We start from the raw sequence: 18,297 nt of genomic DNA, 5'->3' as shown, positions 1-18,297 counted from the left end.
GAATTATGTCCAATGGCTTGCTGTTAATGGTTTGGCATTTTATATTGTGATATTATTTTAATTGTAAGCTGCCTCAAGCAGGAATCTGAAGAAAAGACACAGAAATTTCCTAAATAAATAATAAACATTCTGCACTGAAGTATTAGGATTTATGGTATCAGAAAGCCTCATTTTTAGATAGAGACTGAAGGCCAACTTTTGAACTTGGAGCCACAATCTGTTTAACTTTTATAAGACACTTTTCTTGAAAGTACTTCACTAAAAGGTCAGTTGTAGTAACCGAAGAGTTGCCTTTCAAATCCCTCCATGCAGTCATTCTTCACTTATTTATTTTACATCATGCAATGCTAATTATCCTTCACTGAGAATTTCCAGCAAAGATCCTAATGCCATAGCAACAACTCTTTAATATGACCGAAGACCTTTAAGATACAAGCATTAAAACAGAACATAGGAATTATTAAAATTCGATTAACAAAGTTATTTCACTATCCAGGACTTTATCTCAATGGTTACATAGAAAAATATAGCCACTTTTCCAGAAATGTATACATTCTCCCCAAAACGAAGCAATTATATCCTCTTTAACTCCCTTATGATAACGGCAAGACAGCAGCTCATGGTGCACAGTGTCTATCACCCACGTGCCATAGAAACATAATCTGTTGTTTAAAGGAATAGCAACCCTCAATAATTGCTGTTGGCAAAACTTTACAATGTGCTCTCTTATATTTGGGGGTAATTTTGGGACACTTGAAGTATTTAAAGAGTTTGCACATTTCTTAGGTCCTTATTCCAAAAACCTGCCCTCTCCAGGTTCCACCTCCGAATTTCCAGACCCAAAGCTGGCAATCCTACATACATGTTCTAGTAATCTGTATTTTTTTAAAAAAATAAAACCCTTTGCTGTGAGCTACATGTATGGGTCCTCACTTAAATAAAATTAGATAGTTGCCCTAATCTCTTTTCTAAGTTTCTTTTCACTGACACAGCTTAGAGGAAAAGGAGAATTTATTTGGAAGGAAAGATAGTGTTGTCTCTGTGTGTGTATGCATATGTACCAGTGTGTGTGTATGCGTGAGAGAGAGAGAAAGAGAAAAGCAATACGTTCTCTGTGAGACCTCAAAGGCCTTGTATAATAGGACTGATTGAAAAGGGACCAAAACTTAGGAAATGGGCAAAAGGAAAGAAGGTGCTTCAAAGGGGGCTTAAGAGCAGTGTATGTTAGAAGAGCAGAAACAGTTCAACCAAACAGTGCCTTTGGATGGACTTAGGAGAGATGTAGCTTTAGGCCATATGACATTATGTCTGTTCGATGACTTAAAGCGCCACCCTAAGAATACATTCATGGGTGTAAGCCCCACTGAATAGACTTGGTTAAGATTCTGCTAGATCTGCTTAGGACTGTGCTGTTAAGAACTTTGACCAATCTGCTCTTGTTAGTATGAATACAACAGAATTAGTATACAGCAGAATTAGTTAATATGAATACAGTTGAACTGTTCCACCCTTCTAACCTTCTAGCCCTTCTATGCCCAAACAAGTGAGGTTTATATGGCTTTAAGGCCATAGGCCAGTTTGCCTCAGCTGACATTAATTCAAATATGTCACAAGACCTCTAGGTAACTAGAGGTCTGCCAATCAGGGGAGAGTGGCAGGAAGCTACTTACCTCGCTGCACCCTCCCCTCAGCATTTTGTTGCCAGCCCTTCTATCCTCAAACATACAAATAATATTTCCCATGTCTTCAGGCGTTTCGTTCTCAAGTCAAATTAACTAGTTCCAATTTCTAAAGCAAACAAAAGATCTCTTAAGTTTACTTTTAGAGGATGTGCCTTGCACTGTAAGATTTAATGCCCTTCTTTGGAAGAAGCAGTGACAGCTTACCAGTATGCTCCTTCCTATACAATGCATAGCTACACAATGCCAGACTTTAAATCGTTCAACAGCAAGCTTTAAATCATCCTGCCGAGTAATCTGTAGGGAGACATACCAGTCTTTCTTCAGAGAGAGATCAATGAGCTGTGGAGACATGTTGGCCAGGAATCTCTCCTTTCATCTAGATGTACAACATGACACACCAGGTGCCAGCTTAACTGCTATTCTTGCAGGAATGGGCAACTTTTATAGTCAAGAAACTCCAAGATGCATCTTGGTGTTTGAAAGAGTGGAAGTAGCTGTTAGATTAAAATAATCATATCAGGTTGGAGAGACTCTCCATCAATAATCCAGATAATTTTACCTTAGCTTATGCATGTGATAAACCCTGTACAATACAGTTTTAGTATTTTATTTTGATTTTACTTCATTTATACCCTGCCTTTCTTCCCAATGGGGACTCGAAGTGGCTTACATCATTCCCCTTGCCCCCATTTTTTCCTCACAACAAATACTGTTAGAGAATTTGTGACTGTCCCAAGGTCACCCAGTGAGCTTCTATGGCTGAGTGGGGAATTGAACCTGGGACACCCAGATCCTAGTCCATCACTCTAGCCACTACACTGCACTGGCTCTTTGCACTTAATGTAGGGTTGTCACAAATGAAAAAAGGAGGGGATGGGGAAACAAAACATTTATTTTAACAGGCCTGGGGATCAACCTCTTGTTTTATCTTTACGGTTGTGCAGAAATTCTTGCATAGATATACGGTTATATAAACAATTTGAATCCCTGCTATGACTCAAGGGCTAGGTTGTGCTTGCACCCAATGAGAAAGTAGTTTAATGAACAAGAAAACAGTGCCAAACAAGTTTTTGTTTTTGTTTTAAAAAATGGACCCTGTCTTCACTATATATGGTGCAAAAATAAGGCACAGTAGATTAGCAACATTCTGGCTCAAGCTAATGCAGACAACCTGAGTGGGAGATGGTCTTTCTGCCACCTGAGGTGAAAGTAAGGCAAGTAAGCCAAGATGACCAAATGAATCTTCAAGACATCTCCATTATCCCTCCCATGACTATTAGCTTGTGAGAGATCTCTCCGGTACAAGCCGAAAGATTATCTATCAGACAGAGTATCAAGTTGCTGACAAGACTAGGAAGACTTTTAAAAACCCACTATCTCCACAGGCACATGCAGCTGCTTAATTTTCTCTCTGACCATCTTCTTGCTCTGGAAGATGTTTTAACCATGGTGCTTTAACTTTGCAGGAGTATTAACCAGTACAGATGTGGGCAAGGGGGGATTTCCCTTAGAAGAGCCTCCCTGATAGATATCAACTGGAAGTTGTGGGCTGTAGTCATGGATGACATAATTAAGACAGGGCTAACCTTTGCTAGTAAGTTTCCTGAAAAGTGATGCTTAGGTTTCTTAGCTACTGTAACTGGCCTGTTTATACTGACAGATTTTTATCCTACAATGGGACCACACAGAAATGGTAAGGGTAGTAGGGGATGCAGCCTCACTTACAAAAATAATATTTGAGGTACAAAAAGCTTCTATGCTTCCCTAATTTAAACAGAAAGATGGAAGGGTTATACTGATGCATATTTGCCCTGTCTCCCTTCATGGGAAGCAAAGAGAGGTACTGAGTTTCAGGAAGAGATCCTTACATCCATTTCACTTCACAGCTTGCCTAAGACAAAAGAGAAATGGGAGGGAATGATGGGGTAGAAAATCCTGGAATGAACAATTAAGATTCCTGCCATTAGGCTGGAAGGCTAAGTTGCTCTGACTCAGGCAAAGACCTTCTAAGAGAAGAATAATGATGGCTAGTAAAAGAACAGAGTGCAGTGACACTCCATAGCTGTCAATGCTGAGCTAAGTAAATCCTGAGATACCCTCATGTATTATGAATGACTGGAATGTAACCCATTGCTCAGAAAACAATATCTGGTTACTCAAAGATTCAGCACATACCACATTGGATTGTTGTTTTTTTAAAGTCCGTATTCAAAATAAAATTCTGGAATAAAAAGAAGGGTCAAAGGTGTCAGAGCAAAGTTAAAATATAGAGTTAGCAGGTGCAACATTTAGACATGCTGATGTCAATGGGAAGATGCAGACGCCTGTTAAAAACTTGCTTGAATTTCTCCTTGAACTGGGGGAGATGTTGTCATAGCATTGTTGCAATGAAATAAAACCTTTCAGTTTCTCAAAGTCATGGGCTCTGGTAAAAACTAATGCAGTTGACTGTTTGCTTTGCATTATCAGGGCAAATCAAAAGACCTGAAAGAGTGGATTTAAAAATGAGAGATCACTAAAGTCATTCAGATAGAAATTAATACAATGATATACTGATGATTTTCCTAGAAGTGTCTTGTTGGAAGACTATTCGAAGATCAAATTCCTGTGATTGCTCGTCTCCTTGGACTTCACCCATAGTAGCTGCATGGTAGCTGCTGACTCAATGTCCTCGTTGATATCCAATCATTGTTATAATGGGTAGAGACAGGGGCGGTGCGCCTATTGAGGCCAGGTAGGTGGTGGCCGCAGGCGCGGGGTGCCGGAGGGAGCGCTGGAAGAGGCGGGGGGGGCGAGGGTGCGCCCCCCCCCAAAGCAGAAGCCTCCTATTCCTCCCACCCCGCGCCGTCGCCGCCGCCAGCACAAGCCCCCGGCTGGGCGCAGCCACCGCGGGCAGGCATCTGCTGCGGCGGAGGCAACCGAGCGGAAGAGCTCGGAGGCTGCCCGCTGCAGCGATCGGGCCGGCGGCGGCACGTGCGCTCCCGTGATGACGTCACGCATGACATCATCACGCAGGCAGGTGCGCACGTGCTCGTGCGCATGGGGGAGGGGGCACTTGGCCGGCCAGCCGCGAGCGCGGCAAACCCTAGCACCGCCCCTGGGTAGTGAACATAAATGGGTTTAGTCCCTCTCATTTTCTTAATGGTCTTGGAAAATTCTTGTCTTTGTGGCTGATATTGGAAATCTGCTTTTATATGTTCTTCATTTTCTATGCTCTATGGCACCCATATAAATCCTGTCATTGTTAATCTATAAAGGTTACCACATTTTGTCACTTAAAAAGGGAGAATGAGAATTCTATACCTAGGAGATGGAAGATTACTGAAATGATGTGTCGCAATATCTCTGAGAGATGAAACTTTCTTCTTAGGTGACAGTACATCGAGCTGTACCGTGTACAATAATTCCATGACAGTATATGGCAACCATACTTTACCAATGTGGTAAAACGGAATGCCTTAGAGAGTAAGACGAGTGCAAAACCGCATATGTTTTTTTTTTTCTTAAACAATGGGGACATTGTCATGGGGACATTGTCTCTTACCTCAGCCCCAACCATTTACATTGCTAAGGATATGAACTGAGAAATTTCTTGAAGACAGCAGCTACAAGTCAATTGGAGTGCTGTCCATGAGTGATTGGTGCTGATGGAATCCAGCGACTGAGTTTGAGCTGAGTTTCCTTCTGTGCCAAAATGAAAAATAGTAAAAGCAGTTGCTGCCTTTGGTTGTGAAAGCAGCACATGTTGCTAACCAGGAGGAGGAGCAAAATTGGAATAAATAAATTCTCCCTCAGTTTATCTCCTCATCTAACCTTTGTTGTCTAACGTCAGATTCTAGTTTTGGGGGGCAGAGATCTATCTTCTCATACTCTCTAATGAGTCACACACGTCACTGGTGCTTTATAAAAAAATAAATAAGGATCCATCCTTCTCCACAGAAAGACTGTCTGCAAGACCCAGGCCAGACCGGCAGAATCAAAATATTCATACAAATATGAGGATCTAACGAGTATCATGAGTTTGCTGGTCTTCTTGACTACTTAAAAAACATTTTAAAATTTCCTAGCACTAATTAGGCACTGAACTTTCAGAAATTACTGGTGTGAACATAGATAATGAGATAGCAGCAATCTCTGTCAGTTTACCAGCATAGTCGCATTGCTATCTTTCTATACAATTGAGCAATGTGTCACTTAAGTGGGAAAGAGCTAAGCACTGATAGCCTATTATATCAAAAGTATTTGAACACTAAGCAGATATATACTAATACAAATTCAGATACAAGGTGGATATTATATAGCTTTGTAGTACTTATAATACTGTATCTAAAATCTTTAAATGCTATCATAAAATAGTTGCTCACCTTTCTTGCAAAATAAGCTTGTTTTCCTTCTTCCAGAACTCTTTAAAATCAGAACTGAATTCATGCCAAATACTGAAAAAAGCATTCAACGACACCTCCTTCTCACCCATTTTTGCTTTCATATAGAAATATGCTGTAGTTTCCAAAAAGCTGTCCAAGAAAACAAAATGGCAAATATTTTATTACCAAAAACAAGGTAAATTTTATCTGTATCCAAATACTTATTTCATATATAACTGATGCAGTAGGCTGATAGCTATCACAAATGTATGCCTGGCTCTTTTATGTTCATACTGCGGTTAGATTTACTTTGAAAACTAGATGCCTGGTGTTTATCAGAGAAATACAATAGTCAGGTAAAGCTTTTTATGTTTTTCCAGCCAAAAGACAATTCATCAAACGCAAGAAAAATCAGACTCGTGCAAGTGTTAACTTACCACTTCTTTATGATACCTGAATCATTTTATAAATGTGCACTATACAGGCTACTATGATTTGTAATAGAATTGGAATTTATCACAGAAGAAAGGTGAAAAAGCCACATATTGATTGAACTAAAACTCCTAATACGTGAAACTTTGGAATAAAACCACCACAAACCAGTTACCATTTTTTTAAAAAAAAAACGTCTATTTGTCTGCTCTTTCTTTGTTGCCCTGTCAGCAGCATTACATCCACACAGGCAGCACAGAAGGTAATCCAAACGAGGAACCTTGTCCATCTGAACAACAGGGACATATACATTTACACAAGTACAAATAAACATTTTAATTGTTCAGTGCCTTGATTATTATTTATTTATAGTCTGCCTTTCTCACTGTGATCCAAGGCAGATTACAACAGCACAAGTGAAAATATAATTGATAGTTAGGACTTCACTAGGAACAAAGTATAATAGTGAAGGACAGGAAACCGATACAACAGGAATTGGTAGCAGAACATTTTTTAAACAAGCATAAAGCTGGTCACAGAGATGAAATCTATCTGAAACAAAGCATTAATAATTTCCATGGCATGTTTAGCAGTGTGGAAACTCACTAGTAGGCACATATCTACATCAGCAGACAGTATCCAATAGCAAAGTGTTCAGTCCTTGTCCCTACCAATGCATCTCTCTGAGCTATTTCTTACAACATAGTCAGTAATCTGGGTAGAAAGCCCTTGGCAGCATACAAATATTTTAAATAAATACAAATCAAGATACTTATGCTTGCACGACTATATACACATATAAACAATTTAACACACTATTTGCATGCACGCATGTAATTATGACATGAATTCAATATCTGTATACAAATATATAGCCAATCCTGAGACCAACTACTCTTTGAAGATCCATATAAAGTTTCTGAATGAACCACAGAGAACATGAAACAATCAGCATTACCGAATGGAAGCAAAACTGCTACTACTATCTCAGTCACTCAGATAGTCTGCAACCTAACCATGGCTGCTTCCACACACGTTGGATAATCCACTTTCAATACTCTTTAGTGAACATTTGAAACTGATTTTCCATGTGTGGAACAAAAAATTCACTTCAAAAGGTTTGCGAAAGTGCATTATTCAACGTGTGTGGAAATGGCCCATCTCCAGACATGAAAGCCAGCTATATAACTGCACATGTCATTCCCATACTGTGATTTCTGTCATGGGAATGACATGCAGAAAGACATTAATGAGTAAAAATAATGATACAGGAAGGAAACTGCTGCCATCTGATGCAACAATACCTCCCAGGAGAACTCCATTTGAACACTTTGGTACTTAAAATTCAAAAATTAATATGTACACATAGGGCATGAACATATTTCTTCCATTCCACTCCTTTATTGTTTGCTTAGTTCTGTGTTCCAGTGATTCTTAATTCCAGGTAGAATTAAGGAAAGGAGGTAGGCAGGAAAAGAGGCAAGCAGCAGGCGAACTGTGGTTAATTAATACACTGGTGCCTGCAATGTAAATCTAGTAGACCTAGGTCTGCACAACAAAACATGGTTTAAACACATCACAGTTTACTGTGATGTCAGACAGCAGCCATTTTATTTGCCTGTCAAGTCTGGAACTGCTCTAAGATTGAGATTGTAGACCTACAAAACACTACCAAGCTTAGCCAAAGATATGAGCTACAGCAAGTTGCACATCCCAGCGCAGCCCTTTTAGGCACTATAATTCTCTATCTGAAGCCTTTTCAACAATTAGGGAGCCAGACTAGATTGAAATCCCCACAAATAAATGCTCAATGAGTTTGATAAATGGTACTAATGTTTATTGGAGACGTGAAGGCTTTTCTTAAGAATAGTACAGGATCAAAGGGGGCAAGGCAGGCTTTTGAGCTGATCGCTACTAATCTTGCTGGGAACCAACAGAAAGCAATTCAGGCATACAGCTATTTAAGGGCCACCAGAATTCTTTTATCTAAAAAGCTACAAACAATTCAAGTCCTCATCTAGGTTGATCACTTCTACAGTAGTGGACACAGCTGTAAAATGCAAAATATGCAAACCTGGCAAGTTCTCAAAGATCATATGCAAATATCATTTATATACAAACAGAGAATATGAGTTGCAACACAAATAGGCTGAAAAGCAGGGTTCCAGAGGAATCAAGTTGTTTATCAACCGGCAAGTTGCATAATCATCACTTCAATTTGTTCAAAGAAGTTTGCCATATATGGTAGTTAAAATATCCTTATAGTTTTCTTTTTAAAAAAGTGAATGTGAGGTTTTTAAACTGTTGCCTTCTATACTTTTATAGTAACTAAAACATTATATATGCCAAGAAGGCAAAGGAAATAATTTACTTTCTAGAAACTTGTGTGTGTGATTTACTATAAAATTTTGCAATTGGTACTACATTACATAGCTAATTCTGAAGCGGCCCTCACTCACATGGATCCTTTAATCTGTGGATCAAGGCCACTTGGAAATACAGTGCATCTTTCTGCAAACGGAGCACCTCCCCAGGCATGCAGAAAAACTTGCATAAATCACACAGTTTGTATTGGATTCACATAAATTACACAGTGGATTGGATCCACTGAAACATGACTTGCTTATCTTTTCTCTCCCACTGTAGCCCAAATGCCCCCTGACATGCTGGGACATAGGCCTCAAATTGGGAAGGCATTTTGGGCTGAATGGGGAGGTGAGAGCGTCATGCTACATGGGAAGAAATTCTACTAACTATGGAAATTGCACTAGAGAGACTTCCGGCTTGGAATCCATGAAGGTCTAACGCAGCTCTAAGAGCTGAGCTGTCCAGGCTGCTGTTTTGGAGGCTAGAGGGGCGAGGATTTGCCCGTAGCCAACTGTTCTCAGGCGGAGAACAGGTGTAGAACGCTCAAGAACCTGAGGGCGTGTTGATCTCGGGCGAGGGGGTTTCCTACGCAATGGACTCCCTCTTGTCCCTTGAGGTCCCACCCGAAGAGAGGTTTTGCCAAGATCTCTGCAGCAGTCTTGGAGCCAATTCGGTTGGCATAAGACCCTCATACCCAAGCTTCATACAGAGACAAGGGGATTTGAAGTGAATTGAATATTGAAATAGTGATTACAACCTGAGAAAACGACTAAGAAGGTAAAGATTACTATCTCTTGAAACGGGACTGAGTACTTTAAGAAGCAAAGTATCAAAGTGATTTTAAAAACTGCCGCAGGTTGACTGTAACGAGGGGAAACTCCGGCAAGAATTTTTTTTTTCAAAAGGACTATGTATAACGAAGGTGTTACCCACCCTCAGCCCACTTGTGGGGAGGATGGGGCAGAAATCTGAGAAATAAAATTTTTAAAAAATATTTTGGGTGTGGTTTTGGTTGTGTTTTAGTGTGTTTTTGATTCTCTGGTGCGATGGTGGGGGTTGATTTAATCTAGGACAGTAGATTGTGATTAAACATCGATGTGATGTTTTTAATGAAACTTGGGAGGCCGTGAGAAGAGGGCTGGGAGAGGGTCCCCTGAAGGTTTGGTGATTTTTACTTCCAAAATTCCACCCCCAGCCACCCAGAAGTGCCCATTTGGTTTAGGCTGAATTCAGCGGATGATTCTCTGGAGTGAGGTTGATCCCCTTTCATCAGTTTGGCTGTATCGAGGGAGGCTGACCATTTGTTCACTTCTAGCTGCTCACTCACTTGCTTCATATGGTTTTGTGTAGTTTTAATCATTTTTTTCTTATTGTGATTCTCTGGTGTGACGTTGGTCCTCATAGGGAATAATGCGGCTGGAGGACCTACTTTTTTGGGGGGGGGCATAACTTGGCCCCCCAAGTCCAATCTCCCTGAAACTGGGGAGGCCATGGGAGGAGGGTTGGAAGAGGGTTCCCTGAAGGTTTAGTGCATTTTGCTTCCAAAATGCCACCCCAGCCTCCTGGGAACCTTCCCCCCGGTTTTTCCCATAGAAAACAATGGAGATAGGCATCGGGTGGGGGACCATCTTTGGGGGGCCATAACATGGCCCCCGATGTCCAATCTCCCTGAAACATGGATGGACATGAGAGGAGGGTTGGGAGAGGGTCCCCTGAAAATTTGGTGCAAATAGGGAAGAAAATGCCCCCCAGGTGCCTGGATAGTTGGGAGCAGTGTTTCCCATTGGAAACAATGGCTGAATCTTCCCTAATAAACCCGAATCTGCTTGAATACCCAAACTTGAAGCAGGTTTACCTGAATTTTTTTCCTGCTCTGGGTAAACCAGAAGCAGGAAACCCGGATCTTTTGGGAGTGCACACCCCCAGTCAGCAGGTTTGCTCCTCTCAGTATGACTTTTCAGTCCTCCTTTTTTGAAAAAAAGCAATTACTTGTTTACAAGGCAGGTGGATAGGGGTCAAGCTACTGGACCTGACAAAGATAGAAAAATGCAGATCTGGCAGCTGCTGTGATCTGGGCCTCCACTGATAAGGAGACATCCAGAATCACACCCAGACTCCTCACTGTTGGTGTGGGCACCAATGATGCCCCATCAAGGGCTGGGAGCCGAATTCCCAAATTCATCATCCTGCAGCCCAGATGCAGAACCTCTGTCTTCATAGGGTTCAGTTTCAGTTGACTCTGTTTAAGCCATACAGTCACAGCATTCAGAGCCCTAGCCAAGACCTCTGGGGCAGCATCCAGCCAGCTACCCAGCATAAGATACAACTGGGTGTCATCAGCATACTGATGACAACCCAGTCCAAACCTTCGGGCTAACTGGACAAGGAGGTACATATAGATGTTAAATAACATTGGGGAGAGAATTGCCCCCTGGGGAACACTGCATGCCAATGGGTTGTGAGGTGACATCTGCTCCCCAAGTGCTACCCTCTGTCCCTGACTGTGGAGAAAGGAGACTAGACACTGTAAGGCAATCCTACATATCCCCACATTGGTGAGGTGGTGGGACATAAGATTGTAATCAACTGTGTTGAATGCTGCCATAAGATTCAGTAAGACCAGAAGTGCCAACCCGCCTTGATCCAGATGCCAACAAAGGTCATCTGTGAGGGCAACCAATGCTGTCTCTGTCCCATGGCCAGGACAGAAGCCGGACTGAACTGGATCCAGGAATACCTGCAGTTGCTCAGCCACCTCTTGTTCAATCACCTTACCCAGGAACAGGAGATTTTACACTGGGAAGTAATTGTACAGATCGGTGCGGTCCAACAATGGTTTCTTCAAAAGAGACCTTGTCACTGACTCTTTTAGAGCTCCAGGGAAAATCCTGGAGTCCAAAGATAAGATGATAATGTTCGCCAAAGAAACCCAAAGCCCACCACTGGCTTTCACTAACCATGATGTCTGAATTGAACCCAATGTATTAAAACATAAAAATGTCAAAAAGTGACTTGGTACTGGTGTCATATCATAGTTAAAAGTTTCATATTTTAAACGTTCAGTTGTATACTCTGCCATATACAGCAGAACCTCAAAAATTTCAACTTTTGAACATGACATTGAATATTTTGTATATCTGAATACAACATTCTCGGTACTGAAAGATAAATTCTGTTGTTTGTGGATCCAGGAACTTTTGATATTGGATGCTACGACTGCAGACATATTCTAGATGGAAAATTCATATCTAAATAAAGTCTTTGTGTCCCCAAATTACATGCTACTTTCACACCTATTAAAGTCAGAATTCAAGGTACAGTTTTCAAGATTGCATAACTGACTAATGAAAGTTTTCCAGAAGGGAAGTCATGTTAGTCTGCTGTACCAAAATAAAACAGAAGTCCAGCAGCACATTAAAGACTAGCAACATTTTTCCAACATGAGCTTTCCTGAGTCAGAACTCACTTCTTCAAGTGCTATGAAAATGAAATCATATTTCCTTTTCATCGCATATGAAGAAGTAAACTCTGAATTACAAACACTCATGCTGAAATAAATGTTAGTCTTTAAGGTGCCACTGGACTTCTGCTTTTTATTGAAAGTATGCCATGAAATAATATTTACTGACTGCATTGATGCTTTCAACATTTCTGGAGAGGGAACTCCAAATTCTATATTTATTAAAAAAAATCTCAGGCCTAGTCTCGCAACAACCATCCATGAGTTGTTACTGTGGAGAAAAACAGGCGTATTAACTACCAGTTTCTTCCAGCATTCAATCTGTTGCAGGTATGTGTGTGTTTGCATCTAACTGCATGTACACAGTGTATAAAGACATACCTGTCAGGCAATGAATTCAGTTTTTGACACACAACCATAACCCATATTAACATTGGCTTAGTAGGCATACCAAAAGCTGAAATCTGCAAATGGCACTGGGTGAAAACTACTCATGTGCTAGAAGCAGATGTGAGGCAACCCAGGTAGGCTCTTTGTTCTGTTAAGTCAGTTTTCTTTAAGCAATTAATGTCTTGCACAGGGTAATAATGATCCAAGTTTGTAACTGCCAAGAGTAATAAGCTAACAAGCCTGCCAACAGGTGCCAACTTATTGGTATTTTAAAATGCAAATGACAGGTTGTATTTATTTGTCATTTATGGACTGCCTTTCTCACTGACACTCAAGGTGAGTTACACAATGTATGATTAAGAAAATCAATGGATGGGATACTCTATACGCAATGGAATAGAGTATGGGTAGCAGAAATCCAAATAGAAATATTAATCCAAATACAGAGCCAAAACAGTGCAGAAACAAAACATAAGAAATTTGACACAGTATATAACGATGCAGAAACTAACCAGTAAGAACATACCTACATCAACAGACAGTGGAATAAAGTCTACAATCCCTTTATCACTAGCATCGCTCTGAGCCATTTCCTTACAGCAAAGCCCTATTATCTGTAAAAATGCTCTCCTGAATAATTCAGTTTTGCATAGTTTATGGAAAGCCAGGAGAGTGGGAACATTCTTGACTTCTTCAGGCAGGCTGATACATTAGGTGGAGGGCACCACAGAGAAAGCGTGTGAGCAGGCAGCTGTTGATTTTGCCCATTTGCAGAAGTCTGTTCAGATGAGTGAAGCTGCCTTGGCAGAGCATAGGGAGAAAGATGGCCTCACAGATAACAGGAGCTTGGTAACAGATGAGTAGCCAATGAAGTGATTGCAGAATAGGGGTAATATGCACGCTCTGCCTAGCTCCTGATAATAATTGAGCTTTCCTAATTTTCTTGATTCAGTATATGGGGTGATGGCTACCATCACTTAAAAGGAAATGCAATAGAAGAAGCTAACAGAAACTCTGACTCCGTAAATTAGATGCTAGAAGAGTTGAAGGACAAAGAATCCCAACATCCAAGCTATAATAATTTAGTATTAATAACACTTCTAGATACCAATGAATTTAAATCCCTTAAACCTGATTTTTAAACTTTGTATTCATAAACTACATTAAAGTTTCAAAGCAAACTTCAAATATGCATAGATGCAACGTTGGAATTACCACCTCTATAGAGAAATCTAATTTGGAACAATCATAACCCCTCAATTAGTGAAGCATATTGATGGGAAATTAAATTATATGTTCAACTGGATTATCCTTTTTATCAAACATCTTACCCTCTCCTAAAGGGGTGAGGGTTTTTGAACTTGCTTTTTGAACATGAAATAGAACATGATATGAAAATATACATATGCTATCTTCCTGTTTGTCTTCTTGGCAGAATCAAGAGGGGATTCTCTTATTGTTAACAGTCTAGGGATATACGTGTATTTCTCCTCTTCCTCATGTCATTCTAAAATATGATCATACTATTTTTTCAAACTTCAGAGGAATGTAAATTATGGCTTTATGCAGACAAGACTATAAGTCAGTGGCAGAGCACACATTTTACTTGCAAATGTCCTATGTTCAGTCACTTGTATCTCAGGAAAAAAAATTACAAGTAGAAGAGCTCCAAATAACGGAGACTCTAGAGAGCTAGTGTTACTGTGCCCTGAATAAAAAAAGGTATTTTCAACTTCAACATGTCAAGTATTTTACTGTTTTCAAGTAATCAGCAATAAGCATGAAAACTGCAAAGTGCCAGGTCTCTTTCTGTAGCACTTTATCAATATTGTTCAGAGAGTGATGTAATTGTTTGGGGTTTAGTGAAGACATTCCATATCATTTCAGCTTTAATACCAGGCTTGATCCTTCCTTGCCTGACTGTAGAAGCTAGATAAACACAGACCTGTGTTTTCCCCCCCCCTCATCTCAGGATACCTACTCAAATATCTTAGAATATATCCTTATTGTGAGCTAAACATTTCACTTTTCTTTTTGCCCATGTGCCAGAAATCCATTTCTTGAATAAACATTTCACACATTGACACTCTTAAAGACACTAAATTTGATTAATAAATAAAGACATACAACCTAAACATCTTTCTTCTGACAAATGAACAGCTAGACACTTTATGGAATCTCTAGGCCTTTTCTTTGTCTTCATTATGCATGAAAGATGAACTTTCCATTTCAGCTCATCTGATAAACAATCAAGCTTTTCTAAAACACACTTGAAGCACTGTTCTCAACACATTAGTCATTTTAGGAATTCTCCAAAAATTCTAACATTCTGTTTATTCAGAGTTTTCACACTCTCATGGGGGGATGGAGGAGTGTTCCATTTTGTTCCATATTAAATAATGGATATGCATTTCTCGATAAAATGCAATTTAATCATGAGATAGACATTGTGTGGCACATAGTCATTTGAAAAAGAAAAATCCAACCATGTTAATCACATTAATTGAGCTGCATCTAATCCATCACTACACAGTGCAGTACCTCACTTGTCTATTCACCCATTGCACCTTCATTCTACCCATGAGTCATAATGACTAACAGAATGTAGCTAATCTCTTCTTTATGTAGCTTCTTTAAGCTCTCTGCTCACACTTAGCCCAAATAGCACTTTTGACATTGAAGTATTTTATTAGGTGAATTCTAAACAAATGCTTCATATTATGAAAAAAATAACCCATTGTTGCAAAACAAGCAAATGTTTTAACACGCTGGATACATGTTAGTGTTCATTATAGGCTGTTAATAGATGAAAAAGAATATCTCCCCATTGTCTAGTAAGATCTTTGCTAAAGATTCCATACAGCTTATCTCTACAGGATAGGTTAAAGATCCTCCTCCTCAGGGAAGTATGTGCCAAAATGTACATCACCACTTCCATTTGGTTTCACAACGCTAGTAGATACTTCCCTACGAAAGCTTATGTCAATAAACAATCAAAGGGTTAGCCTTTAAGAGCCACAGGATTCTTCGCTGATTTTAATATCTGGAAAGGTAATCAGCAGTACAATTTTAGAAAACGTGAATGAAAAGGAGATAACTAAAGACCAAAACAGACAAGGAATCCCTGATGACAGCTGAGCAGGCTGCAAACTACATTTACAGAAGCATTTTAGCATTACTTTCTTAACTGAAATGCTCCAATTTTCATTTCCTTAAGGCTTTTTGATCAGTTTTTGTGATGAGAGTTCCCTTGACTTAGGACTATTCCAGGCTACAATCATATATCAAGAGAAAACTTCATCCCAATTCTCCATAATAGTACATGTCAATATTGTATCAATTTTCAGAGTTGTTGTTTTTGTTGTTGAATTTAAGTTTATCCAAAAATTCAGAACAATCCACCCCCCCGCACACACACACACACCCCAGGACTGAATAGAGACTTAGGATTCTGATCTCACTACAGATGTTAATTTCTGCTTTAATCAAGCTGCACGATGCCATTGTACCTTTGCCTCCTGATTCCCTTTTTGCTACACCACTCCCACTGCCTGAGTGGGATCTAAAGGCTCAGAGATCTCCATTCCTAAGTGTATCTGATGAAGGGAGCTTTGACTCTCAAAAGTTTATACCCTGAAAATCTTGGTCTTTAATGTGCTACTTTAATGTGCTAATGTGCCACTGGTCTTTAATATGCAACTGGACTTGAATATTGCTGTTTTTGTTCTCAATGACCATCACATTCTAATTCCTAGAGCTCTTTTGGCTATTCCCTTCCATTCCAGAGATTTAATGTAATTAGTGAAGGATATCAACCTCCCTGTTTTTGATTTGCCAATGTCTTCTTATAGCACCATGTAGTTTCCATTTCCCTCAACTGCCATGTCTCAAACATAGTTTTCTAATAATTTACAGAACTTCAGAAATCAACATGGGAGGTATCCTCCCATTTTCATATAATTAGGGAAGAGAAGATCAAGGGGAAATTGTTTAGATGGTGAAGTACAAATCAGGTGCTATACACTAGCAATGAATACTTTTATGGAAAATGACAGCCTGTAATGCGACACCAGACAGACAGACAGACAGACACCTTTGTTACCATGTTTCATTGTTTGTAGCAGGGGAATGAGGACATGCAAATGTCATGGGCCAGCATGACTGCCCCATCTGGTACAGGCAAACCTCCAATCAGCTAGACAACAGGAATTTCGTTGCCAGCACCAGTCACACCCACACTCAGGCCTGGTTCCAGCAGGGCTGCTCCTGGCCAGAAGGAGGTGTACAAGTCCGGGAATACATATAATTTAGAAACAATAAATAAGTATCAAAATTTTTATATATTTTGAAAACTGGAGTTTTTCAAACTGTTTGAAAACTCCACTGCATATGGCTTGTGGAAGAACATAAGAAAACTGTGTCCTTGGTGAGTTTCCAAGTAATTCGTGCCTTGGATGAAGTACAAGATACGAAACGGGGATGTTTAATATGCACGCATAAGCCCGTCGGCACGCCCACTTTTATCCACCTCTGGACTGGAAGCCACCTTAATGTTCTCCATTCCCAAGCCTGTGGAACTCATTGAGACATGAACTGATGAGAAATGGATACAGGACTTGGACAGACTTCAGATGAATAGATTTATTTAATTGCTTGTATTCATAACCTTCATATTTATTGAATATTCACTTGCACTTTGCACTTTGTATTTTGCACAAATATATAAAATTTTTGATACTTATTTATTGTTTCTAAATTATATGTATTCCCGGACTTTTATGGTTGCTTAGCAAACTATCCGGGGTTTCCCTTTGTGCTGCTGCAGAAGGAGGTGTAGCCTGGCCACTCCAGCCCAGCCAATGTATATTAGATGCACCATTGCTACCACATTTCATGGTTTGTAGCTAGAAAAGAGAAGGCTACCTGAGAGGAATAAAGCAGGGAATGCTGATGAGTCTAACTGGAGGCAGAAGGACACAAAGGAGAGGGGCTGGATTTAGACAGAGACAAGATGAAGCAAGGACTGTGGGAGAGGGGAAAAGAGATAGAGAAAGAAAGGAGAGCCAACTTAAGGGAACTGGTAGAAAGGACCAGGAAGCAAAGGACAGGGAAGCCCCTCTACAGAAAGAGATGATGGCCTGGCCAGGGGAGTAAATGGACTTCTGGGTAAAGCCCTCATTCCTGCTTGTAACCACCCTCTCTCCCTACACACATACATCTGACAACAAAATAATTATTGATCTGAAAACAGTTTGTCACCTTGTCCATTGACAGATGTTACAATACAGCTCCCCGACCCCAAGACTGATACAGCCTTTAACCAGAGTCACATCAAGCTCTTGAGTTCAGAAGCCATTCTTAACTCAATGCACAATGCAAATGTTTAAAATAATAACATCATTTCTAATAGTTCTTTTATGACAGTTCCAGTTTTGTTTCTGATATTTTAAAAAACAGGCAGATGCATGTATTATTTCCAATTTATTTGGAAAATATAAATTTTAAGGGGGAAAATATTTTCCATTGCCTAGTAAAATTAATTCTTAAAATAAGCCATGATTGTAAGGAAGTTACAAAAAGCAAGGAGGAAAAAAGTAAACCA

The 18,297-nt window shown here is 39.9% G+C and overlaps 1 protein-coding gene across 1 annotated transcript in view; it reads right to left on the bottom strand.

Annotated features, from left to right (window-relative positions):
* Positions 1-18,297, bottom strand: part of FMN2 (formin 2) — a 354,893-nt gene that overhangs the window by 27,591 nt on the left and 309,005 nt on the right. The window contains exon 17 of the mRNA XM_054972122.1: positions 6,047-6,196. Within this exon, the coding sequence (XP_054828097.1) occupies positions 6,047-6,196 (150 nt within the window). The remainder of the gene's footprint in view (positions 1-6,046; positions 6,197-18,297) is intronic.

Source organism: Eublepharis macularius, chromosome 1, assembly GCF_028583425.1.
Source record: "Eublepharis macularius isolate TG4126 chromosome 1, MPM_Emac_v1.0, whole genome shotgun sequence".
Taxonomy (NCBI): domain Eukaryota; kingdom Metazoa; phylum Chordata; class Lepidosauria; order Squamata; family Eublepharidae; genus Eublepharis; species Eublepharis macularius.
Note: the sequence above shows the minus strand (reverse complement) of the source record. Positions and strands in the feature narration are given on the sequence as shown.